The sequence below is a fragment of the Calypte anna genome, chromosome 5, assembly GCF_003957555.1.
Source record: "Calypte anna isolate BGI_N300 chromosome 5, bCalAnn1_v1.p, whole genome shotgun sequence".
In the NCBI taxonomy this organism is placed as follows: Eukaryota; Metazoa; Chordata; class Aves; order Apodiformes; family Trochilidae; genus Calypte; species Calypte anna.
In genome coordinates, this window is record NC_044250.1 from 844,784 (window position 1) to 870,427 (window position 25,644).

The 25,644-nt window shown below is 54.9% G+C and overlaps 1 protein-coding gene across 4 annotated transcripts in view; it reads left to right on the forward strand.

The window, feature by feature from the left end:
- The window catches only part of EPS8L2 (EPS8 like 2), a 45,090-nt gene that overhangs the window by 2,268 nt on the left and 17,178 nt on the right, over window positions 1-25,644 (forward strand). For 2 of the 4 annotated variants that reach the window (XM_030451048.1, XM_030451050.1), the window contains exons 2-4: window positions 14,009-14,073; window positions 15,091-15,146; window positions 24,580-24,644. In XM_030451048.1, coding sequence (XP_030306908.1) covers window positions 14,030-14,073; window positions 15,091-15,146; window positions 24,580-24,644 — 165 coding nt within the window. In that variant the 5' untranslated portion in view covers window positions 14,009-14,029. Of the gene's footprint in view, window positions 1-7,218; window positions 7,271-14,008; window positions 14,074-15,090; window positions 15,147-24,579; window positions 24,645-25,644 lie in introns of those variants that run through there. The other 2 variants (XM_030451049.1, XM_030451051.1) reach the window with 2 other exon arrangements.

The following is a 25,644-nucleotide window of genomic DNA, read 5'->3' on the forward strand; positions in this document are numbered from 1 at the left end:
AATCAGCAGTCCTGCTCTTAACTCCAGGGCAGATGTCAGTGCACGGCCTTGAGCCTATGACTCTGATCTGATTGGCAATAAAATAATCACCCTCTAAAAATACTCAAGACTGACGAGTTCTCCCACAAGCAGAAGTGCCAAGGCAAGTCCATGGACTTCCCAGAGTGACAGGGATGGTTTTCCTGCACTGCAGTAAAGCTTTTCCAGGAGCAGGGTGTCTGCCAGGAACAGCAGGACCAGACTGCCAGCACAACCTCCTGAACCTCCCTGCTTTGGCCAAGGTTCAGCAGGTGCTCCAGAAAAAATCCTCACCTGCTTGCCCAGAAGGGATCTGAGCCTCCCACTCGAAGGGAGGGGAAGGGTGGTACCTTCAGAAACCCTCCCTGCTCATCCCACTGTGCTGGAGAAGAGACCTTGCACCCACAGGAACGGGGCCAGGTTTGAGGTGGCAAGTTCAGGGGGAAAGTAGGGTGTCACCCTCCCCTAAAATATTTAGTTCCCTTGCACCAAATCACACCCAAGGAGTCAAAGGGGATCCTGGAGATCCCAAGCACTGGTCCCACAGGAACAAGGCCACCTCTGTGCACCAGAGGTTTCCCTTCTCCTGGGCTGGGGACGGTGCCACCTGCAAACCTGAAATGCATGACGCCAGGGGGGTTAACCAAAAAAGCCCTGGTGCTTTTATTTCCTGGTAATTCAGATAAATCAGGAGGAGCTGCAATTAAGGAGGGAGGGAAGGGTGTGTAGGTGAGTGCTGGACCGGTTTGGAGATCTTCCCTGTTCATCTGCAGAGCAGTTCCCCAAGAGGGCCCAACCCTTATTCCCAGATGCTCCCAAGGAGGTTACTGTGACCTGCTCACTGCCACCCAGGTCCTGCTCACTGCCACCCAGGTCCTGCTCACTGCCACCCAGGTCCTGCTTATTGTCACCCAGGTCCTGCTGAGGAAGAGAGCAGAGCAAAAGCTGAGGAAGCCAAAGGTGGGGAGTCCCAGGCTCTGCTTGCTCAGCTGCCCCAGGACAGTGACTGGAGCAGCCAAAAAAGCTGCTTCTGCCCTGCTGTGGTTTGATGCACCAAAGGGAGCTCAAAGACATCTCCCACAAAGGGTTTCCTTCCTCCACTGAGATGGACCAACACGTCTCATGTGTCAGAAATCCTCATCTCAGGTGCCAGGGGCCCATTCCCACAGCCAGCTGAGGGATTAGCCCAGTTATTCCCAGTTACTCCCCAGTACAGTGCCACAACTTCTCTGACCCCCAGAAGCTTTTCATAATTTGAGCTTGTTTGGATTTTGTTCTTCCTATTTCCTTTTTATTTTTATTTTTTTCCTCCACACTGTCTTATCAGCCTCAGCCTGTCAAGATTTATACCCTAACAAAGGTGAAGTGCAGACCAGCTGAACAGCCATAAACCAAAGTTCAGACACCCAGCAGCAGTGCTCACCACTGCTGAGTGATTCAGAAAGTGAAATATTGCTGCTGGGGAGGGAGATTAAGATCAAGGGAGCAGGCACAGCCAACACTGCCCTCCCCCAGCCTGCTCACCCCTAACTTTCCCCTTGCTGAAGATGACCAGAAGTGGGAACAAGCTGGGAGCTGAGCTGCTTCTGGCCTCTTCCTCCTTAGAGGGGTTGGCTGCCACAAGTCCAGCTGCCACCCAAAGCCAAAGGTTCCTCCAGGTCCCTCCCCCAGCAAAACCCAGACCCTGACCCAGCACACTGCTGGGGACAACACGAGTGGCCTGTCCTACCCTGCTGCTCACCCACTGCCACCAACAAGACTCCTTTGGGGACACAGAGGGTTGGGGCTTTGGCCAGAACTGGCAGTGGTGGAGTCAGGGCTGAGGCTTTCAGTGGGAGCTGTACTGCTCTGTGCTGGAGATAAACACAGGGGTGTCCATGTGCCTCTGGCACTCCCTTCATCAATAAATTCACTTCATAAACACACTGGGGAGAGGAGAAGAGGGAAAGGTAATTGCACCCACAACATCCCTTCATAAATCACAGGCTGGAGCCTGCTCTCATTCCTGACACTGCTGCCTCTTAATTATAGCTGTGCTCATCTGAGGAGACAGAGGGGGAGAGGCAGGCTGGATGCAGGAGGGAGCACTAATTAAAACCTCTCCGTTCCCTGGAAATCTGTTCATGCTTTGCCCTGGGGAAGAAGTGAGTGGCCTTGTCTCTGGCCAGCCCTGCAGGTTAATCTGTAACAGCAGCTGGGCTTGTCTGCAGCTCCTGCTGCTCCTGGCAGGGCTTCTGCCTTCAGATCCAGGCCTTCCAAACCTCCTGGGAGAGGAATAACACAAATATATCCCTTCTGGGATGGGACAGGCTGTTCCAGACTGCACCCAAGCAAATCCTCTGGTTGGAGCTGGATGGACTTCAACAGGTTTGATCCATAAAAGATGAGAAGAGGGTCAGGTCCCTGGGGCTGGCAAGGGATGCAGGCTTGGTACCCAGCCCCCCAGGCAGGTGTCCTGCTGATTCACCTCTGGTTTTTCCAGCACTTTAGAACAAAAACCCTTCTAAACAGCAGGAGGAGAGAAGTATCTGAGCTATGGAAACAGCAATTTACCCCACTGAAGCCAAAGGGCTGATTCCCACAGGGTGTAAGTCAGTGTTCTCAGTTGGCCCTGCAGAGTTCCACCTTGGGGAAAGGAGGGTCCAGGCACATGCTCAGCCAGGTGCTCAGATGAAGCCAGAATAAGCTGGATGTGAATAACATGGAGAAAAACCTTGGGTTGGATTCCTCCCTCTTCTTTGCAATAGAGGGGCAGGGAGGCAGAATCAATAAATGTGGCATGAATGGTTCCTGGGGTCAAGTGCAGGTCCGTGGGCCTGACAGCCTTGTTGCTGTGAGCTGCTGCTGCTTGGGAAAAAACAAAAATTGATGAAGTTTCACCAGCTGAAAACTAAAAACCAAATAATGCCAGGAAGGCTGCAGCTCAGGCAGCTGCTGTGGCACTGGAGCAGGCAGGAGCAGGTTCAGCAGGATAAATTGAGAGTAAATGTAGCAGAGCTGTGCTCAGGGCTGGTCTTTGCCAGTAGCAGCAGGTAACACCCAAGGTGTGGCTGGGCCATCAGCTGCCTGAGCAATCCTCTTGACATGGAGGCTCCCATTTCCCACTGCTGCCTCATACAAACAAGGAGGGAAGGGCCCCTGGGTCTGGGGGTTGATGCAGGAAACTTCCAGTGCTCTTCAGCCTGGGAGAGAGACAGCAGAGGAGATTGCAGTCGTGGCATGGAGATGGTGAATCCAGACCAGCTGGTTACTGGTGACAGAGCTGGGGGACATCCCCTGGAACTGGGAGCTGGCAAGTGGGGCACAAACAGAAGGAGAGGGCTGAGCACCCCAGGTGCCACGGAGCAACCCCCACATCTGGGGTGTCCAACGCTCACATTGGGTGGACAACTGAGAGTGGACAAATCCAGGGGTGAAAAAAGGTCCTGAGAGCTCTTGAAATCCTGGTGCTGGAGGCTTGGAACCTTTGGAGAGAGGCTCCCCAAGTGCTGGTCCTCTTCTTGTCCTCTCCCCTGGGCATTTGCTGGAGTTTGCTCCGTGCGGGAAGGGGTGGGGGGTGAGGGCTCACTCCATGTCCAGGCAGCTGAGCCAAAGGGGGGAGAGGAGCCCAGGGACTGCTCAGCAGGAGGAGATGTACAGGTCTGAGCAGAGCCTGGGGATTGAGGATGGAGATGGCTGGAGGAAACAAGCTGAGTGCCTTCCTTCAATCATAACCTGACTCAACCAACATTAACCCAACTCTACCAACCATCACCTAACTCAACCAACCTAACCTAACCCAGCTCTACCAACCATCACCTAACTCTACCAACCATTAACCCAGCTCTACCAACCATCACCTAACTCTACCAACCATTAACCCAGCTCTACCAACCATCACCTAACTCAACCAACCTAACCTAACCCAACTCTACCATCACCTAACTCAACCAACACTAAATCAGCTCTACCAACCATCACCTAACTCTACCAACATTAACCCAACTCTACCAACCATCACCTAACTCAACCAACCTAACCTAACCCAGCTCTACCAACCATCACCTAACTCTACCAAGCCCAGTGCTTACACCACATCCCTCAGCACCACATCTCCAGGGCTCCTCAGCACCTCCAGGGATGGTGATTCCACCACTCCTGCCCAGTGGTTAATTACCCTTTCAGTGAAGAAGTTTCTCCTAATGCCCAACCTAAACCTCCCCTGGGCAGCTTGAGAGCAGTCCCAGCCCCAGCCCCTTGCAGGCAGGGGTGGGCAGGGGGGCTGCAGCCCTGCCAGAGCCAGCCCAGGAAGGGCAATTGCCAGAAAGGCTGAAAATGGGATGTACAGATCTTTATCTCCAGCTGCAGGAGAAGTGCACAGGGGGTTGTATCTCTGCTGCCAGGACAGCTGAGGGAGAGGATAAATAAACTTGTTTCTCCATTCAGTCCAAGGCTCCCTGTCCCACCAAACCCCTCTTCCTGTGCTCTTGGGGCCACCAGCCACTGCCTTCAGAATTCCCTTCCCAGAACACCCCAGTGTGTGCACACTGAGCCTCAATCCTCTTTCTGCAAACTTCTCCTTGCTCCAGAGCCAGAAACCTGTGGCTCCTTTAGGGATCAGTCCACCTTGCAGCCAGCCAGCCCGGAGCTCAGTGGTCTGAACCCCAGGGCTGTGGTAAACACCACCCCTGCTCCTCCTTTGGCTGCAGGAGATCCCTGTGGCCCCTGGTGGCACAGCCACGACCTCCTCCAGCCACAGCCTTTCAGCCTTTGCATTGCCCCCTGGCACCAAAGGGCTTTCTGCCTCCTTCCCCTCTGCTCTGGGAGCATCAGGAGGGACCTCAGAGGCCTCTGGTCCAACCCAGAGCAGGGGCAGCTCTGGAATCAGCACAGTTTGCACAGGACTGCCCTCAGGCTGCTCCTGAAAACCCCCCTGGGCAACCTCCCCAGTTCCCACAGCCCCTCAGCCCTCTCCTTCGTGTGGCCCTGCAGAGCTTTGGCTTCTGGGCACTGGCAGTGAGGGAAACCTTTCCTCTGAGACATGGCAGGAAACTTTTCTCCCTCCTTCCCAGCCCTATAACCACTCCTGGTCTCTCCCCACAGCCCCTCAGGTCTCTGCTGCAGGCACCACTTAGGATTTTTCCTCCGTGCCCTTGCCACTGATTCACTGATTATTATTTTATTTTCTTTTTTTGTAGCAAGACTGTTCAAACATTGCTGCACTGTAAGATTAGCAACTGCCATTTAAAGGCTTTTGATAAACCCAGCCTCACATATCCTTCTATTCTCAACAGAACAAAGGGCAAAGGGAACATTATTTTTTTATTATTTTGGGTTTGGAACAATCTCTCATGGGACTGTTCTGGCTCCTGGCTGTTCATGCTGCAAACCCCCTTCTGCTGACCTCACCCACGGAGCTTGGGTGCTCTCCTGAAAACCCAAAGAGTGGAAATCAACCCAGCTGGGAGGTGATGACCCTGGGAAAGCCCAGGGTTACCTGCACCCTGCAGGAGGAGGCTGCAGAGCAGGCAGGGTGCCAGCTCCAGCCATCCCCTCCTCATGCTCCCTGAGGCTCCTTCCTTGTGCCAGCACAAGGGCTTCAGGGCTGGGCTCTGAGTCAGATTCTAGAGATGACCTGGCTGGAAAATAAACCAGCAAGTGGAAAAAAGATGTATATTTGTGGGGGGGTGGAATAGGGCTCCTTCTCAGGGTCACAGAGCTCCTGCACACAGGTGCTGAGGACAAGGTGGTGGCCAGGGCCAGCAGGAGGGTGGGAACTGAGGCTGGAAGTTGTCCTTACAAGTGGAAGGAGAGAGACAGGAGCATCCCCTGGCCTTTAGCTCTGGTTTCACAGTCACCCAGGAGCTGAAAAGCCGCAGGAGAGGAACTGCCAGAAGAAGGTGGCTGTCCCCTTGAGGAAGGAGCAAGTTTCCTGCACGGGGGGGGGGGTTTGAGGATGGTTCTGTCCCCCTCACTGTGCATCCAGAGGGACCCTCACAGGAACCTCTGCTTATGAATTTTGCAACAGAACATGTTTTGCCTCAGTGCTCAACACTGGGCTTCCTATGGAGATTCTCTGGGAATCCAAAAATCTCAGCATTTTGCAGGTTAAAACAAAGGACTGAGGGCCAGAGCACATTTGGGTGAACTCCCATTTCTGCCTTTCAGAGATGGGTGGGAAGTGCTAAAATACAATTTTCCCTATAGAACTGTATCTATTGTCAGACAGATATATATGAAAATACCCCCAACAGAGAGAAAAAACCCAAAAAGCCAAGTTAGACTGCTACCAAGAAATGCCTGATGGCTGCTGCAGGGCTGCTCTCTGCTTATCCCCCCCTCAGCAGCACAGCCCCCTCCCCAGAGCCAGGTGGATGATCCCATCTGGGGTCTGGCAGCAGGACACACATCTCTGGAGCAGGGACACACATCTGCCTGGCTCTGCTCCTGCTCCAAGCTGGCAGCTCAGCACAGTGTGGGACCCAGCAGCAGCTCCTGAGCTCACCCTCTCTGCTCAGGACACGTGGGTGTCTCCTGCATCACAGCAAAGGTGCCTGGTCAGGGTGCCAGGGGCATTTTGGGGGGCTGAGTACACCCTGTAAGGAACAATCCCATCCCCTGGTGCACCAAAAGCTGAGCCAGTGCTGCCAGGAGTCAAGGGGGTGGCTGCCACCATGGGCACACTGATGTCACCTTGGTTTCCTGCAGTGACCCTGGGGACACAGCTCCCATGTGCCAAGGTTTAGCTGAAATGAATTGTTAGCAAGTGGCCAAAAATACCCAGACAGGATCTGAGTAGGAAGCACAAAACGGGGTGGGAAGAGATGGCAACGAGTGTTGTGATTAACCTAAAGGAGGCTGGAAAAGCCTTAAACATCACACGGGGTTTTCAAGAGCTGAATCTCCTCCCTCAGATCCTCTGCCCCACCCTCCCACCAAAACCCCAGGGCACGTCTTGCAGTAGGAAGTGAAAATTATTGAAACATCATTTTCCCCACACCCCACAGGCAGCCCAATGGGCTCCAGCCCTCCCCCTTCCTTTGGGGAAAGATCCCAGGGGGACACTTCCCACACAGGGAGGGATTCCTTGGATCATCACCCATCTCACTGCAGCCCCACAGACTCTGAGATGCCCAGGCTGGAGCCCATCTGCAGCTGAACCTGCCCCCTCCCCTCCCACCGTGGCTCTCAGCCTCAGAACAAGTTTTTTTTCTGCTGCAGAACAAGCTCCTGGCACCCTGACTGTCCTGCTGCATACCTGAACTTTGGCCAGGCAAGTGAATCAGCATTTCAGGGAGTAACCAAAAATGCCCTTCCTTTGGGAGGAGGAGGTGGTGGAAAGGTCCCATGGAGCTGAGTGCCTCTCTCTTGTTCAGGGAGGTGATGGATGGATGGATGGATGGATGGATGGATGGACAGACAGACAGACAGAACTCTGCCTCTCCAGAGGGATCTGATTCCCTGCAAGCACTTCAGCCCTGGCTGGGCTGGCACAAGGCAGGAGAGGGATGCTCAGGGTGCTGGGGCTGTGAAGGGAGGTGGAAAATGATCTGGCCTGCCAGTTGGATTATTGATTTATTTATTTGTAGAGCTCTCCTGTGAAGGCAGGAGCAAGCTGGGAGTGCTGAGGCTTGTAAGGACTGCCCAGTGTCAGTGTGAGGAGGGGTCAGTGCTGGCACATTAGAGCAGTGGTGTAATGAGCAATTAAGGCACCTGAATGATGAGTTCTGAGCTCTGGGGCCAGCAAAGGCCAATCTCATCCCTGCCCTATGGCACAGCTGGCAGTGGGGGACTGACCCCCATCAGGGACTGAGGAAGCCCCCCAGGTCTCATCAGTGTGCTCAGGGTGGGGGGGGTTGGGGGACCAGACAGCTTTCAAGCTTCTGGAAGGAAAAATTTGGCTACAGGTGCTTTGCATAACCACAGTCCCAGCTTTCAAGCATGGACACGACAGCCCTGAGCAGCTTTTGGTCCCCTGAAGTCCCACCAGCAATAAGAATATTTCACTCTGCCTTCCAACCAACCTTCCCACAGCAGGATCCCTGACACCTCCTCCAGCCCCAGCCTGTCCTGCCCCACTCTCCAGCTCTTTCACAAGTGCCTGGAAAAGCTGCAAGGAAAAAAAAAAGAGAGACTGGAAGAGGCAGAGGGAAGGAGCAGCAGGGAGGTGACAGGAGGAGAGTGGCAGTGGCACAGGAGGTGATTGATTCAGTGCCCTCCTGCAGGCTGGGCTGGGGCAGAAGGAGCCCCCTGAGCCCCCTGCTCTGGAACAGGACACACACACACAGAGTCACTCCCTATTTGTGTTGGCCTCATGTCCCAGGTTTGGATTTTTACACCAAGAAAAGAGAAAGGATCCCTTTCAGCAAGCAACAGAGCCACCATTCCCAATCCTTCCCTCCTTTAATCATCACAGTTACAGCCCTCCTGCTCCCACTGCCCCCGCTCCTGGACTCTGGCATCAGGCTAGGAAAAGGGGAATTGGGGGGGTCTTTGCTCACAGAAGGCCTGGGCACAAATAAACAGAGGACAGAGGAAAAAATATTATGAAATCCTCCCCCTCCACACTTCTCTCTCCCTGGGAAGCCTAAAGAACACATCACGTTGTTTTTATTCTTTCCTGGGGAATGAAGTGACTCACGTTACACTTTCTCCCATTCAGGAAGTTTTGAGATGGTTTTGGGTTGTTTTGATTTTTGGTTTTTTTTTATTTTATTTTAAACCATTTCATACAAACTGAGCTCATCCATCTCCTTCCAGCTTTCAAAAAAAAAAAACCCATGTAATTAATATTTGGGGTGCTATTTCTGGGCCTGGTCCTTTCAAGCTGTCTTGCCCCATGTGGCACCTCTGCCAAGAGGCACAGCAAGCCCTGACCTGCTCCCTGCTTCTCCACCCAAGGTCTGTGGGGTTCCTCCAAACAGGGAGGAAAGATGTAAATTCAGGAGCTGGGACTCAGCACGGGGACTCTGCAGCCACGCCTGGCAGAGGGGTGGTGGAGTCAGCTTCCAGGTTTTTCCCCCAAGCTGATGGAGACTGTGGCTATTTGTGCATTTCCCTGGGTATTTATAGAGGAGGCAGTGTCTAGACTTGCTCTGCCTTGTTTCTTGAAGGGAAGTTTTACTTGAGGGAAGGTTTTACCTCCTAGCAGGAACATAAAAGCTCCCAGTTTGGTCCAACCCCCCTGCACTGATCTCTCTGGGCACCAAGAGCCTCCAGGGATGCCTGGACTCCTGACCCAGACCTAAATCCCAGGTCTGTGTGAGAGTCACCCACCCAGGTGTGTGTTTGGAGGGACACAGGGGGAAACTTCCCCCTCCCACACTCTCTGGGTCATTTGGCACTTCTGCTCCCTGGTCCCAAGCTGTGGTTCTGAGCATTAAGTCCCCTTGGGGGGCAGCAGCAGATGCAGCTTTGTCCCCATGTCCCCAGGGCCCTGGGGACCCCAGGGAACAAGCTCAGGTGCTGGACACCATGTGGCTGTTCCCCTCTCCAGGCTGGGAATTCTGCCTGAACATCTTCCCAGGAAGGACCTTCTAAGCACAAATGACTGTTCCTGGGTGTGATCTGAGCAGTGGGCAGGAATCTGGATGCTCTGAACCAACCAAACCAACAACACAGAGTGGCCACCAGGGCCCCTCTGGCTGGGGATCTGAGGGAGCTCAGTCTCAGGGAGCTGCTGTGAGGTGGGAGAAGTTCTTCAAGGCTGAAGAACTGTTGGTTCCTCTCTGCTCAGATCTCCTCTGCCCTCTTGGGCTGGGGATGTATTTACCCAGGTGTTGGTCTCCTGGAGAATCTGCAGAATGTGGAACAGAGCAGGGAGTGCACACCCAGGGACACCTCTGCCACCAGGGCCACCGAGTCCCCAGAGGGACCTGGGTGTTCCAGGGGCTCTGTCACTTAACTTCACTGTCACATAACTTCAAAGGGTGCCATGGGTGGGAGGGAGGAAGGAAAGGACAACACTGCCCAAACCTCAGGGCACCCCTGAAGACATCTCCAAGGGTGCAGATAAAAATGGGGCCTCCTGCAGTCCCCTGGTTGGATGTGTTCCCCTTTCCAGGGCAGGAATCACCAGCTCTGGGTTAAAGCAGTCATGAAGCTCAGACTTGGTGCCACTGAACCACCAGGACTGGCCAAGACAGGGTTTGGAAACTTCAGTCTTCAGCTGGGACAAGCCCCTTGCTGCCTTCCTTCTAGAAAGGAGCAGCACCACCAGCAGCAGCAGCTCCATTTGTTTGGCTCTTTGCTCTGGGTTTGGGGTTCCTCTGATGCTTTCTGACAAACCCCAAGGTGATTTTCTTTCCTGGAGCCCCTCCAGGCACTGAACACCTCTCAGCCTGGCTCCAGAGGAGTCCATCCAGAGCCTTCTCCCTCCTGCCAAAGCCAGGCCCAGCAGCCAGCCCTTGGTGCCCTGGGAAGGCCAGCAGATAGCATCAGGTGTGGGGAGCTCATGTTTCTGGCTTTGTGTTACCTGCCCAGGCTTTGTCCTTCTGCCTCACATCCCCTTGGCAGAGGGACAGCAGCCCCCTTGTCACCCCTGTCCCCAGCCTTCCCATCACTGCTCAAGGTCCATGGGGGACCCAGTGCAGAGCACTCCCCCCCCCCACATCCCCTCAGGGGCACCAGGGACCACTCTGGAGGTTGCCATCATTCCAGATGCTCCAAGCCAGGCTTTGGGCTACAGACCCCAAATGTTATTTGACCCCTTTTAGTGACACTTCTGTTAAACCAGGGGTGTCAGGACCTCCAGGCAAGTCCCACCACACTGCAGGGGATGACTGATGGAAACCAAGACAAGGTCTGGTTGAAAGAGGTTACACCTGGCTGGGGACAGCATCCTGTTCCTCCTCAGCAGCTGTCACCTGGTGAGGTGTAGGGGGGTTGCCACATTTTTCTGATGCTGTTCCAGCAAAGCTGTTGTGTTTTCTGTTGTGTTTTGCTCGAGGTTTCCCCACTCACTGCTGTAACTCTACAACCTAACAACAAATCCCCATCCCACTCCACCTGATCTCACTCCTCCAGGTAACCTTAGACCCATGATGAGAAGTCCTCCCAACACCAGATGCTGCTCCTGTCATTAGCAGTGCCTACAGCAGGAACAGCCCTAAAGAAGCCACCAGCATTTCCCAGTGCCAGGCTGTCCAAACTTCAGCCAAAGTCCAGAAGCTTTCACAATCCCTTTCCATTTGATACGAAAATTATGACCCCAGTGGAGAAGGAGAAGTGTTCCTAATAAAAATACTGAATAACAGCAGTGAGCAGCCCCCAGAGAAGGGACCTCTTCTCCTCTCCCCTCCCTTGGAGCTTCCCCACCCTTGCAGTGTTGCAGCTCCCTCTTCAAAGGGACTCAAAGAGCCTCAAAACAATGCATGGCCCATTTCCATTTGCTCTAAAAGCACCAAAATGTGGCTCAGACAATGCCAGGCTGAGGATATTTGACCTCCAAGGATAAAACTGTCAGGAAAAGTCAGGGAGTGAGATTTCCTGTGCTTTCAAGTACAATGGGACTGTCCCCACTCCGTGTCCCTTAGCACTGCCTTCTCCTGCCTTCTCCCAAGCCCTCTGCTCCAGCACAGATCTCCTGCCCTGGGACAGCTCCTGGAGCCAGGCACAGCTTCCTCCCAGCCCCCCAGCAGAGGAGCAGTGCTGCCATCTCTCCCAGCAGCCAGAACTGGACCCCTGTCCCATTAAACACCATCCCCAGCTTAGCTGGATGACCCATGGAAAAACACTGCCCTGCACCATCAGGAGAGGGGGTGATGGGCTGGGAACTGGACTCAAAGCACAGCCCCACACCACGCTGCTCAGCTCTGCTCCTTTCAACATTTAGCAAAATCATTAGAAAGCCTCCCAGCCCCTCAGTCTGCCACCAGGGTTCAGCTGAGATCCCCTGCAGAGTGAACTCCAAGCTGAGGAGTGATGCTGCTGCCTCTTGGTGTAACCTGCCTGATGCTGCAACCCCCCCAGCCCCAGGACAGGAGCTTGAGCACAGCCCTGAAAGCAGAGGGTTAAATAATGAAACCAGCATGAATAAATAAAAAGGAGGGAGCTGGGCAGGATAAGGATGCACTGGCTTGGCAGGCACTTGTGTTGCTTCCAGTTTCATGCCCCCCCTCGGATGGAGGGGAGGACAAAGTCCCAGTGGCAGCAGGTGAAGGGAGGGGGGACAGAGCTGAGCTCTCAGCTCCCTCCCACCCCAAACCATTCTATGTCTGATTCTCTGAATTTCTATCCTGAGATGTCAGTGGTGCTGCTGGGGCAGGTGGAGCCTTTTGGAGCACCAGGGATGGCACAGGAACCTTTCTGGGCTGTTCCCACCCCACACTTGAGGCAGGACCTTGGCAAATCATCATCCCCACTCCCAAGAGCTCTGGTGGCATTGCCACTGCCCAAAGCACACCCAGCTCACCCCCTCAGAACTTCATTAACCACCTGGAGATAAAGGCTTGGCTCATTTTCCTGGTCCTGCTTCACCCAGGAAGCTGAGCAGCAGCTTCTGGAGGCAGCAGCCCAGAGCTGGGCTTAGCTGTGCCCTTTTTGGAGGTATCTTATGCTAATGCACCCAGAGATCTGGGAGATAGGGAGTGTTGGAGGACTGTAAAAGGAAACCAGCAGACAGCTATTAACAGAGGAAAAAATTCACAGGTACCCAGGGATGGGTTTTATTACCCTCAGAGCAGCTGGCAAAACCCCAAGTTTCTGTTCCTGAGTGCATATCAATTTATATCTCTGTGTGTGCATGGACTGCAGCACCAGCCAGACCAAAAAAGGGAGAATTTCACAGAGGAGGCAGCAAATCCTCCTTGAAGCCATTTCTAACAGTGCCCTAAGAGTCTTTCCTGCGGCACCAAGCAGGCTGAAAGCTGCCAGCCTGAGCCCAGGAGGTGTTGGGGGTCCCCAGGCACCCCCCAAACCCCATCCCTCTGCCTCTGCCCCAGGGAGAACCCAGGGGAGCAAAACCCCACCCGTGCTTCCCATCCCATGCACAGGGCTGGCAAAGGGATCCCTGCAAGAAATCCCAGGTGCCAGGGAGGACCCCAGAGAATTCCCTGGGGATTACACTCAGTTTTAGCTGCCAGGAGCAGCCCCACAGCACATCCCAAGCACGGCCAAAGGTCCCCTGGGAGGAAATCCCACTGAAGACACTGAGGAATTCCTTCCTCCAGCCCAAGGCTGCATTTTAGAGCCATCCCTTTGAATCCTGCCAGCCTCCCCAGGAGGTGAGCAGGGGTTCTGAGTGCCCAGCCCACAGGCAGGGGACCCCTGAGCTTTCCCAAAATGAATCAGAAAGCCTGAACCTTGGCTTGGCTTTCCTTCAGCTCATGCACTGGAGCAGAGGTGGAGATCTTGGATTCCAACACAAAGTGTCCCCTGAGATTTTACTGCCCCTCGTTTGCCCTTTTGTCTTTTTCCCCCTCCCAGTTGGGCTCTCAGAGCTGTGCCTGCAACATCTCCTCTCACATGATTTCTAATTCTGACAAAGGAATTAAAAAACCCAAACCTGTGAGCTGAGCCTGCTTGCCTCTGACCCACCACTCAGCCAGCACAGGGAATTTGCCTCCATCCTGATGGAGCAGCATTCCCAACTCCCTCACTTTTCTGCCTGTGGGCAATACCCTGGCAAGGAGACTTTGCAGGTGGCACAGAGGTTAAAATCACCAAGCAGCAAAAGATAATGGAGCTATAAACATGGAAAAACAACCTGGGCCACTTGGAGTTATCAGCACGTGGCCCAAGGGAGCAGGATGGTGCTGATGGCCTCTGGCAGACACAGAGGCAAAGGCCACATCAGTCCCTGCTGGGCTGGAGCTGTGCTGAACCCCCAGGGATGGGCAGGAGGGTAGAGGTGGAAAAAGGGTTGGGAAAGGCACCTTCAGCCCAGGTCAGAGAGCAGCAAGGAAACCTCATCCTGCTGAGGGGATTGCTCAGGGGTGGAAGGGCTGCACACCCAAGGATAAAAGCACCTGCTGATGGCTGCCCATCACTGACCCTCTGCCTTCTGCTCCAGGTCACACTCCTCTGAAGCACCATGAGCCTCAAGGGATCCCTCAGCACCAACCCTGCCTCAGCAAAGTAAGGCTCTTCCTGGTGGGCTTCCCCATCTCCCACCTTCCTCCATCTCCCTCCTACCAGCCCTGGGGATGCTCCAGGTGCTCCCACTCCCCCTCCCAGCTTCCTGGGGTTTGTTTCACCCCTCCTGGGCACCTCACAAGTGGTGGCCATGGGCAGCAGCATTGCCTCAGCCCTCTCATGCCCAGTGCCACTCTAAGGACAGAGGGATGGACACCAGGAGCTTCTCCTCCTGTGGTTTGGGTGCTTCAGCAGCTTCCCTGGCAGCTTCCCAATGGAGCCAGAGCCACCAGCTCCCTCCATCCTCCCTGGTCTCTGGTAGCAGGGCATTGGTGTCTCCCTGTCCTCGGGGGGATGTGGTGACAGAGCAGAAAGGAGCCACTGCCCACACATGCAGGACAGCCCCACCACAGCTCCTAAACCCCTCAGATCCCATTTTTTTCCTCCCCTCCCAGGCCAGAGGAACATTTCCTGCTGGCTGCACACACACCAGGCATGGGGGTGGGGGGTGTGGTGGCCCTACAAGGGGGTGTAACCCATCCTGGATGACCCAACACCCCAAAAGTCAACCCTTGACACACAGTTACACCCTCCTGCATTTTTACTTGGGACACATCCTAGAGCTGAGCACCTGACCTCAAGCAATGCCTCTCCAAAGGGTCCTTCACGGGGGATCTTGGCACTGCCTCAGCTAGTCTGAGCTCTCCATCCCCCTGCATCCACCCCCTTTATCCCTGCCCTTAAAACAGCCCCTCCAGAAGCCTCCTCCTTCCAGGGGACTCTGGGTGTGATGGTAACTCTAGTGGGGACAAGCCCAGAGAGGCTCCTGGCTCCTGTTTCCAGCTCCTGGCTCCAGTGACATGTGCCTGTGGTGTGGGTGACAGCTCTGGTGGCACCAGCAGGCCCTGGCCAAGCAAAAGCTCAGAGCTGCCCCAGGGCAGGGGGTGATGGGGGGCTGGGGGGCTGCCTGAAAGCAGCTTTGGGAGCTGATGGTCCCTTTGTCCCTTCCTTCTCTTCCAGTGGCAGCATGGGCAGAGCAGATGGAGCCTCCAAGCTGAGTGGCAAGGACCTGTATGGTGAGTCCTGGTCACAGCCCCAGCACAGGGCACAGCACAGGGACCTCTGGGGAGCTGGGCCTGGCTGGCAGGGAGCTTTGGGTCGGAACCATAGCAATCCTCACCTCCTGACACAACAGGCTGGGCAAAAACACCTCCTCTGTGCCACCAGGCTGGGGACAGAGGGCTTTGGGGAGGACAAAGCTTCCCCTCACAACTCTCCCATCCTCCAGATCTTCTCCAGTTGTGTCAGTGAGAGGCTCCCCAAAGCCTGGCCCCAGCAGTTAATGATTACCTGCTCTAACCAGGCAGGGAGCCATGCAGACCCCTCTGCCTGCCTGCTTGGGCTCAGCCCGAGCTCCAGCTTGGTCCCAAACATCCCAGGGGAGCCAGAGAGAACACCCTGGTAACTCCTGAGCAGAGCAGCTCTCATGGCATGGGCCAGCTGAAGGCTTGGCCTGGGGGGTAGGCACAACAAGTGGGAAGTTGTGTGAGGTGTCTCACTACCAGCTTTTGGGGTGCTCTGGGGGAACACTACCAGCTTTTGGGGTTTATCTGGGGGAACACTACCAGCTTTTGGGGTTTATCTGGGGGAACACTACCAGCTTTTGGGGTGCTCTGGGGGAACACTACCAGCTTTTGGGGTTTATCTGGGGGAACACTACCAGCTTTTGGGGTGCTCTGGGGGAACACTACCAGCTTTTGGGGTTTATCTGAGGGAACACTACCAGCTTTTGGGGTTTATTTGAGGGAACACTACCAACTTTCCTGAAGCCTGTGCCTGCAGCTCTCCCAGCTGGGAGCTGTGAATGCCTCTGGCTGCTGCTTTCAGTGGGGATGAGCCAAGCCCAGGTGTGTCCCTTGTTGGGGAGTTTCTGTTTGACCAGAAATCTCTTTGTCCCTGGGCAGTGACTTTGGCTGCTGAAGGGCTGTGCCTGGAGCAGTGTCCCACAAGTGACCTGTCCTGCCTGGGGAGAAGAGGGGGTTGTACTTGATGGATGAAGTGTAAAACAAAGCCATGGGTGGTGCTGAGTAGCTGCAAAGAAGTGAAACTTGGGGATTAATGCAGACCAGGAATTTGGGGTCACTGGGATTTGTTCCTGGCCTGGATGCTGCATGATGGGCAGGGGGGGGTTGGAATGGTGTCACTCACTTGTCCGGAGATGAAAGGACACAAGGGAAGCCCAGAAAGAAGCGAGAGGATGAGGCATGGAAAGCTTTGGGCTCTGCTTCACTTTGCTCAGAGCTCAGATGAGCTCCTCCTACCTCTGACCCCTCACTGAAAGCTGCTGCAGACCTGCTCAGGGCAGAGGGAAATAGCTGCAAGGTAAATAAGGGAAGAGATGTGTGAAAATGAAACCAAGAGCTCCAAAGTGGGCTGGAGACACAGCACATCCACGGGACAGCACCCCAGGAAGGGCTCTGAGGGGCTTGGGTTGGGATCTACGTGGGAGCTGGGTCAGTGCCTCAGCACCACAGAAGCTGCTGAAGGGAAAGGCTGGGAGAGCTCTCAGAGGTTGGAGCAAAACCTTGAAACCAAACACAGCTCCTCAGGAAGGCACTGGTAACACCCAGGTACATCTTTGAAATTTGTGCCTGTGTGGACACACCCCAAAAGCAAATTTCACCAGGGATGGGGCCTCTCTGACCCCGTTCCAGCACACCTGAACTCAGGGGCCAAATCCTCCAGAGGAGTAAGGCAGTGCCACTCATTTCCCTGCACTTTGCTGGCTCACTGGGTGGTTGGCTCAGCCCAGCACCACACCAGGGAGTTTTTGCTTGGCAGAATCTGGAAGCAGCTCTGGGGATGCAGCATTCCCTCAGCAAAGGATCCAGCCAGTATTTCTATGTTTGGGTCCCCTCCCTCCCCCAGTGTCCATTCCTGCTGTCAGCTGGCACGTTTCAGGGGGTGGGAGGCAGGCAAGAACTAAAATTCCAGGGAGGATGATGTTTCCTAATGAAACCAAGCACATCACACCCAGCTGGCCTTGGCTATGTGGTTATGGGGCTGCTGGGAGCTTACAAGACATCCTACATCACATTTTTCTCCAGTGCAAGCAGGCTGCACCCCCAACCTCTGCCCAAAAAGGGTGTGCAGGAAGTCCCAGGTTCCCAGCACAGACCCCCAGCTGTGGGTAATGCCCACAGATGCTCAAATATTATTCCCAAGTAGATGAGGGCCTGGTTTTCCCTTTTCTTGAGATGTTTTTTCTACACCAGAGAGCCCCTCAGCACAAGGCAGGGATGGGAGGGAGGAGGGCAGGGACACAACTGCTCCCTGAGGGCTGAGGTGTCCCCAGGACCCAGAGGACTGAGTGGCAGCGTTTGTGCCACCTCAGGTGAGACCCTGGACATTTAAGGGCCTCGTGGCGAGGCTGGAGCAGAGCAGCAGCTCCAGGCTGGGCACAGGAAGCCAAGGGGGTGACAGAGGAGGGGGATTTGCTCTGGGGGGGTTCAAGGACACAGTGTGACAGTCACAGGGCCACCCAGGTCTGCACAGGACACAGCCTGATGGCTGCTCAGGGCATGGCACTGTGGTGGGCACAGAGAGATGACCAAACTCTGGGGAATTCTGCACAGAAAGTGCCTTAAAACCCTCCCAGAGCTGGTTCCATCTCCCAGGTGCTCAGCTCCTCACTGGAGCTTCCTGGCTGTGATGGGAGCAGGATCCTCATCCTCTCCCTCTCCCCTTTAGCAAACCAACACCCCCTTTGCTCAGCTCCACGTTCTGGAAAAGTCTGTGGGTACCTGGGCAGAGCTGGCACCTATCAAGTTGCCACCTTACTCAATGCACAGCAAGCAGCTGAATGAATGTTAATGCAAACCATAAATAAATTAAGCTGCTTCTCCCCTTACTGGTGTCTGTTCTGAGCCCAGACCAAGCCCTGGGGGGATGGGAACCAGTCTGGCCCCAGCAGAAACCCAGGGGAGGGATGGAGGAAAGGGTTTCTGTCCCCCCCCTTTCCTGTGGTGAGTCAGGCAGGGGGCCCAAGAGGAGCTGCATGGAGCTGGGGTGATACTGGGTTTCTCCTGGGGCTGTAGGAAGGCACCAGCTCTGCAGCAGTGTTCAGAGCAGCTCATTTCTGCTGAGCCACCTTCCAGCACCCCTGGACAACTCCTTGGGTGTCTTTGCCTCTCAGTGCAAGTGGTGGGGGCACTGAAGTATCCAGGGGATCCCAAACACCTCCTATCCAAACCTGGGAGACCCAACCAGTTGGCTCCAACCTGCCCACCCCATCCTTCACACCTTTCTGCCTTCATTCTTTCTGCCAAAGCCCAAAGCTTGGTGGGGTCCAGGGCTGGGAAAGGGATTTGGGAGCAGCCTGAAGCAGGAGTTAGGTTGGGGCCAGGTGGTGCTGGCACTGCACCCCCTCTGGAACCCAAGAAAGGCACAAAGAACAGAACCATTCCCCTGCAGGGGAGCCCCAGGCACAGCTGTGCCCAGAGGTTTGGCAGGGGACACTGATGGCAAAGGGGGAAAGGATGTTTCCAGGTCATAAAGCAAATCCTGGGGGGCTGCACAGCCTTCCCTTGTCTCCCAGTGGGGCCTCCAGCCCCCAGCCATGGGGGAAGTCTCTGGGATGGCATTCCTTGCTGGCAGCTCTCCAGATGAGTGGGAAGCATCCCTGGGGTCACTGCTGTGATGCTGACCCCAGGGGTACCCCCAGCTGTGGCTGTCTCCAGCCACCTGCACAACCATGGCCAAGACATTTCCCCCTTGGGTGTTGCTTTTCCTGCTCCTGCCCTTTTCCAGGACAGCCCTAAAGCTGCTCTCAGGAGGAGGCATCCCTGGATGCCCCTGCCCAGGGCATTCCTGTTGCATGAGGGGTGATGAGCAGAGGAGCTTCCCCCAGCCCTCCAGGGAAGGCCTGGGCAGTGCTGATCACATCCCTGACTCAGACATCCATCCATCCATCCATCCATCCATCCATCCATCCATCCATCCATCCATCCATTCCTCAGCTCCCACACTTCCAGCCCTGAACAACAACTCCCTTGTCGTCCCCCCCCTGCTCCCTGGAGCCCAGCTCAGCTTCCTGCCTACCCCAGGTCCCCTCTGCCACCCATGGGTGACCCTTCTGCTCAAAGCCTGATTTGATACCCTGGCTGGGAACAGCAATGTTGGCAGGAAAACAAGAAACCAGCACATTCCTGGTGCTTCCTGCAGACCCAGAGCCAGCAGTGGGGCAGGGCTGGGGAATGTGTCAGAGGAGGGATCTGTCACCTCCCACATGTGGCCTCTCCAGTGGCCACTTCCAGACTCCAAGTTCTCTCCTTGCAGGGAGGAACTGCTCAGAGCTGACTCAGGGGAACATTTTTGGGAAGTGGGAATGGGTTGTTGGAGATGCCCAAGGACCTTGGGAACAAAAGCTGTGCTGGTTTCTAGCAGCAAAAAGAAAGGAAACTTCAGTAGGGGGTTTTGGGTTTGTTTTTTTCTATTTTTTTTTTGTCCTCAAGTAAAACAAATTAATCAGTTTACTTAATTAAATCACGGTTCCTCTGCTCTCACTGAATTTCTAATTTAGAAATGTATTCTGACATTCAAACAATGTCATTACCAGCCACAGGAAGGTCAGAAAACAACACTTGGGATTGTTTAGTAAGAAATAAGTTTGGCTCCTTCCTTCCAGCTCTGCTCAGCAAGGACAGAAGAAACACCTCTCCCCCTCAGCTTCCCCTCCTCTCCTCAGGTCTCCGAGAGGCCCCTGGGTGCCTGCCCAGCAGACACCACATTCCTGTACCAACCCCTGAGTGCTCTGGATGTTCTCAGCCCTTGCACAACTCGGGTTTTTGTTTGCTCTCCGGAGGGGTTGGTGTCTCCTTCAGGTCCTGCGGGAGGACTGGGGGAGCATCAGAGGTGCAGAGGAGGAGCTCAGCCTCCTGCCAGCTGCTCAGGGGAGCAGCCAGGGACCATTCAGCCCTCTGCCTGCCTCCTTCCTGCAGCTCCAGAACATGTCCTGGCAGTGCCACCCAGGGACACAGCTGCCCCAAGCACAGGTTTGCAGTCCCGGGGTGCAGACAAGTCCTGGCAGCTCAGGAGCTGCAGAGCTTGGGGCTTCCTAAGGAGCTGCAAAGATGCTTCCCAACTGGAGCTTGCCAACTGGGACCGCCTGGGGAGGGCTCTGCAGGAGCAGAACCGAGCTCTGATCCTGCTGCTGCTCCTGCTGGGAGTGAATTCCCAACCCCAGCTCCTTCCCTGGCCCTGCAGGACGCGGAGCATCCCGCAGCCTGGCCAGGGAGGAGGAGCCGGTGGGCTGGGCAGAGCTGGGAGGGTGGTTCTGACCCAGCAGATCGGTACCAGTGCCAGGAGCACCGGGAGGCACAAGGATGGGCTCAGGAGGCTGCTACAGACAGAGAGAAGCTGAACAAGTGACATGGCCCCAAGGAGCTGCCAGGACTTCCCTGCCTGAGGGCATCAGAGAGGATCCAGAGATCCCAGGAGAGGCTGAGGAGCTGGGATGGTTCAGCCTGGAGAAGAGAAGACTCTGGGGGGACCTTAGAGCTGCCCCCCAGTCACCTCCAGGAAGGCTGGAGAGGGACTTTGCATAAGAGTCAAGGGGAAATGGTTGAACTGGGCCTTAGGAAGAAGTTCTTCAGCAGGAGGGTGCTGAGACTCTGGACCAGACTGCTCAGAGGAGCTGTGGCTGCCCCCTCCCTGGAGGTGTTCAAAAACCCACCTCCACTTTTTGGTGTTTGAAGCACCCTCCCTACTCTGATAGATGTGGCCTAACACTGAGTATCTGGGGCTTTGCAGCCTGGATCTTTGCTTCTTCCTGTGTTTAAAGCAAAACTAAATGTTAGGGGGAAATAAGGAGCTCTTGGTGTTCTTGTCCCCTGCTGTCCCAGGAAAGCCTGGCTGGGTTGAGGCTGCCTGGTTAGATTTGCAGATGCCAGGAGGAAATACAAAAATAAAAGTTTCCATGGGTGTGGGGAGCAGGTAGGAGCCAAGGAGTCAGAAGGGATTTCAGGAGGAGGAACAAGCAGACATCTTAAAGAAAGAGACAGGAAAGAGAATTTGCAGAAACATCCCCTTCCTCACCCTGGCAGCTTCTGGGAGTCACTGGAATGGCATCCTGAGGCAAAAGAGACACTTTGTTCTGCTTCTGGGCTTGTAGAAGTAATGCAGGAATGTCCTCAGGGAGAGCCAGCAGAAGGAGGGGGAATGGCTTCCTCTCTCCCTGTCCTGGGCTTTGCTTCTGTGGCTGGAAATGGCTAAAACTGCCCCAAGGGCTTCACCCTGAGTGCAGGTGCTGGGGAGCAGGGGCTGTGCTGAGCTCTGAGGTTCCAGCAGGTCCCCAAGATTCCCAAGGGCTTCTCCACACATTTTCTCAGAGGTGTGTGCTGAGACTGCCCCTGACCAGAACTGCTTGGAGGATGGGACCAAGGCACCAGAGGGGACCCCAGAAAGTCTGCAGGTGACCCTGACCATTGCTACAGCTCTGGGGGCTCTCCTGCCAGAAGTCCAGCCTGGTTCTCCTGCCAGAAATCCAGCTCTTGGCTGGGAAGCTGTTCTACCAGCAGCACAGTCCTACATTTGCCTCCCTCTGAAAGCCCCATCCCCAGAATACTTTTCCTTCCCTGGGGACCACCACCTCCTGCCATGGCTCTGCACCCTTCCCTGGAGAGCTGGAGACATTTGTCTGCCCTAATGTAAAAACTCTTGGTTTCCAAACCAACCACTTCAGCCTTTTCCACTCCCTTCTAAAAAGGAGGGGATGGATGGGATGTCTGAACCCCCCCTGTGTCTCCATGGCACACAGATGCAGTGTTCTCATTTCCATCACTCATCTATTTACATGAGAACTGCTCGGGGAGGAAATTGAGGTTACCAACAGGAAAAAAAGAAAAAAAAAGTTCCTGAGATCAGCCCCAAATCCCTGAGGTGTGTGATGCCCTGGCCCCTCTGCCAGACCTTGCCCCACATTTGAAGTAGGGCAGCAATTAAAACAGGCAGCAAGCAGCAGATGCCATCAACCCTTCAACGTGAGCCTAAGGAAGGAAGGGCTGAAATCTGAATCCCTTTCCTCAAGGTCACTCAGGCAGCTGATGCCTGAGCAGGGGCTCTGCTGGGTGCCCAGGGTCTTTCCCCAAAACCATCCTGCCCAGGGATGGATTTAAAAGGCATTTGGAGCTGGTCCTTAAGGACAGGGCTTAGGAGCTGACTGTGGTGTTGGTCAGAGGTTGGACTGGATGAGCTTGGAGGGCTCTTCCAACCTAAAACACTCTGGGATTCTGTGGTCTTTGCTCCACCTCTGAGTTGGTGCTGGTGGTGTAAAGGCTTTGCTGTGACCCAGTCCCAGAGGCAAAGCACTCTGCTGGGTTTCAGTCCCTGAGACACGAGGTGCAAGCACTTGGGTGTCCTGGCAAGGTGATGGCAGAGCTCAGGTTCCAGGACTCTCAGGGTTAAAAGCATTGGAAATCAGATTGAGGTCAGCTCTGGGGAACCCTGGCAGGCAGTGGGATCCCTTCCCATGTCCCTGGTCTCTGCTCCTGCACCCACACAGCTCCACTACCACCAGTCCTCAGCCTGAGGCTTCAGAGAAGAACCAAGAGGAGCTCAGTGTAAAACTTCTTCTCTGCTGGCTGAGGAAAAAGGGGAAAATCCCACACTGAATCCCATGGAAAGCAGCTCCTGGGGACAGTGCTTGCTCTGGAGGGACATCTGCTGGCACTGCCCACCAAGCCCAGGGCTGTGCTCATCCTCCTGCCACTAAAGCCAAGCAGGAATAAGTGATGGAGCACTCAGCCCTGGTGCCTGCCAGCACCTTGCATCCCCAGAGCAGGGCAGGTGACAGGAGGGGACACAGAGGTGTCCCTTGTCACAGGCAGGTGACACACACCCAGGGAGAAACCAGGGCCAAAACCTCACAGCCTGAGAGTTGAGAGGTTTGAGCTTGTCCAACCAGAGCAGCTTCACTGCCCTCCCTGCCAGCTCTCTGATTTTAGGACAGCCACAGAAACCCCAAACTCCCAGTAGGTGTGAGCTAAATCCCAGTAACCTGGAACAGGGCTGCTGAGGGGCTGGATGGGCACTCGGTGCCTGGGAGAGGATCCTGCAGCTCCTGGCACCTCCCTGGGAAAGCAGCAGATCCAGGGCAGGTTCTCTGCCTTTGCACAGGCTCTGCTGGCAGGTTGCTGGGACAGCTCCTCAAGTGAAAAGTGAAAGAAGGTTCTAAGGTAGCCCAGGACCAAGGTAAAGGTCCAAAGCAGTGCTCTGGGAGTTGTTTTCTGCTCTCATCCCAGGAGGATGCTCCCTGTGCTGGGGTTGCTCCTTGTTCCTGGGGGCAAGGCTGAAAGGGGAAGATGCAGCAGAGTTTTGGGTCCTGCACCACTTCACTAACAGGATTTGGAAGCCAAGCAAAGGAGTTCCTACCAGGATGTTCATTTTCTGGGTGCCAACCAACCTCTTTCATGTGAAATTTGTTAAATGAGACCACACAAAGAAAAGGGGAAAAGCAGAGAGAAGCCAACACCCCCGAGCAGGCATTAGAGGGAGCTTTGAGGTGCCCCACAGCTAACCCAGCATTAACTCACACACTTTAACACGCGTGGGGAGGGGGCTGGGGAACCCCCTGGGCTGGGGCTCTTCCTGCCCAGGCCGGGATGTTCTCAGGAAGCTTTTGGGAAAGGTGCAAAGGAGGGAAAGTGCCGAGGCGTTTGCTGAGCAGAGCAGAGGTGTGAGGATGTCCTCTGCTGGCCAGGGACAGCTTTGCTCCCAGCTCACTCCCGGGGCCCAAAACGTTTCAAGCCAGGGATCTATTGGGAAACCCTGGGCAAACCCCAGCTGAACAGCAAGGAGCAGCTGGCAGGGGAAGTTCTCACAGGATTCTATGCAACAGCCTCCTGAAATTCCAAGCATTTTTTTCCCCGTTGCTCTTTACTGCCGCTTTCCAGTAAGAAGTGCAGGAAGTAATCTGCATTTGTGGCCTCATAAAAACGTTGTACAAGAAAGGCAGGTTCTGAGTGCTTGGCCTTGATCCCTTCCCACCCCTCCCTCCAGCTTGCCAGGAACTGCAGGAAAGCAAACTGGAAGTGTGACAGCAGGGCAGAGGGTTTCTTTCTTCTGGAGGACAATTCCAAGGGCTTGTGGTTGGATTTTCCTTCTTGCCTCCTGCCAGCCTCCTCAGGGCACTCACTCCTCACCTCACCAGCCCTCTGCCAAGAGCTTCCCTGACCACTCCTTGCTGGGGCTTTCCTTGGCACTGGGTTTAATTCCCTCCACAAAGGGAGGGACCCCAGGAATCAAGTTAGGAGCAGCAGGAAGGTCTGAAGCCTGGCTGTGTCACCTTCCCCACCTGCCTGGTTACTGAGGGGAACATCCTCATGTGCCTGGTGATTCCCAACATTCCCACTGAGGCTGGGAGAAAGGCAGCAGCACCTGATACACCCACAACCTCAGTCCTGATACACCCACAGCCTCTACATGTAAGGTTTGTTCTTTGGTTTTTTGCAGAACAAAGGAAAAAATACTCCAACTCCAATATCATCATGCACGAGACCTCCCAGTACCACGTCCAGGTGAGTGTGGGATGAGGGATGAGGAATGAGGGATGAGGGGTGTGGGATGAGGGATGAGGGATGTGGGATGGGGGTCCCAGGGCAGCCACAGCTCCTGGCAGTGCAGTGCTGTCCTTGGATCAGCCACCGAGGAGCTGGGAACCTTCTGACATGCAGCCAATGTCACCCTTCACACCTTGGGAGAGGCAAACACCAAAGCTGCCTGACACCCTGCAGCTCTTGTCTCCAATTCCTGCCCCTGAATTCCTGGATAAATTTTTCTCTGGAGCTTCCCACCCAGCTGGGCCCCCTCTTTCCCCTCCTTACAGGAACTCCCTTGTCCCACCATCACCCTCCAGCTCTCCCTCAGCTCCTGTCTTCCTCTCCAGTAATCCAGATCCCTCCCACCACGGCAGGCATGAACCTGAACTCATCTCCCAGGCACTGCCACTGCCCAGGAGCCAGCCTGGTCACCCAGCCTTGGGGACTCCTGGGACACAGCCCACTGGTGGCCACACCACAGCCCCATCCAGCACTGGGTTGGTGCTCAGACAGAGCCCCCTCTTCTCTGGTTTAAGACCCCAGCCCAGCAGAGAGCTGAACCACAGAGCTGGGGATAAAGGAGCCCGTTCCTAAAACCCAATTTTGACTTTTAGAACTGTCTGTTTGGAAATGTCTCTCAGAGACACCAACTGGAGGGCCCTGCCAACCATGCCCATCAGTAAAGTCACTCCTGGCAGCAGAGAAGGGACTTTAACCAGTGCCATGTCCATGACATTAATCACGTCACATGCCAGCCACCTGAGAGCCTCTGCCTTGAACTCTGACCAAGGCAAACAGGATCCCAGTGGCAGGCAGGAAGAGGGTTCCTCACAAGAAGCATTTTACACCCTGTGCAGGGACCTCGCAGCTGATCAGTTTAATACTGGATGGAGTCACTGCCCACCCTTACAAAAGCTGCTGTGTTGGGTTATCCAGCTCCATGGAATTGGGGCTTAAGGATAAACCAAACAGGGCAGCA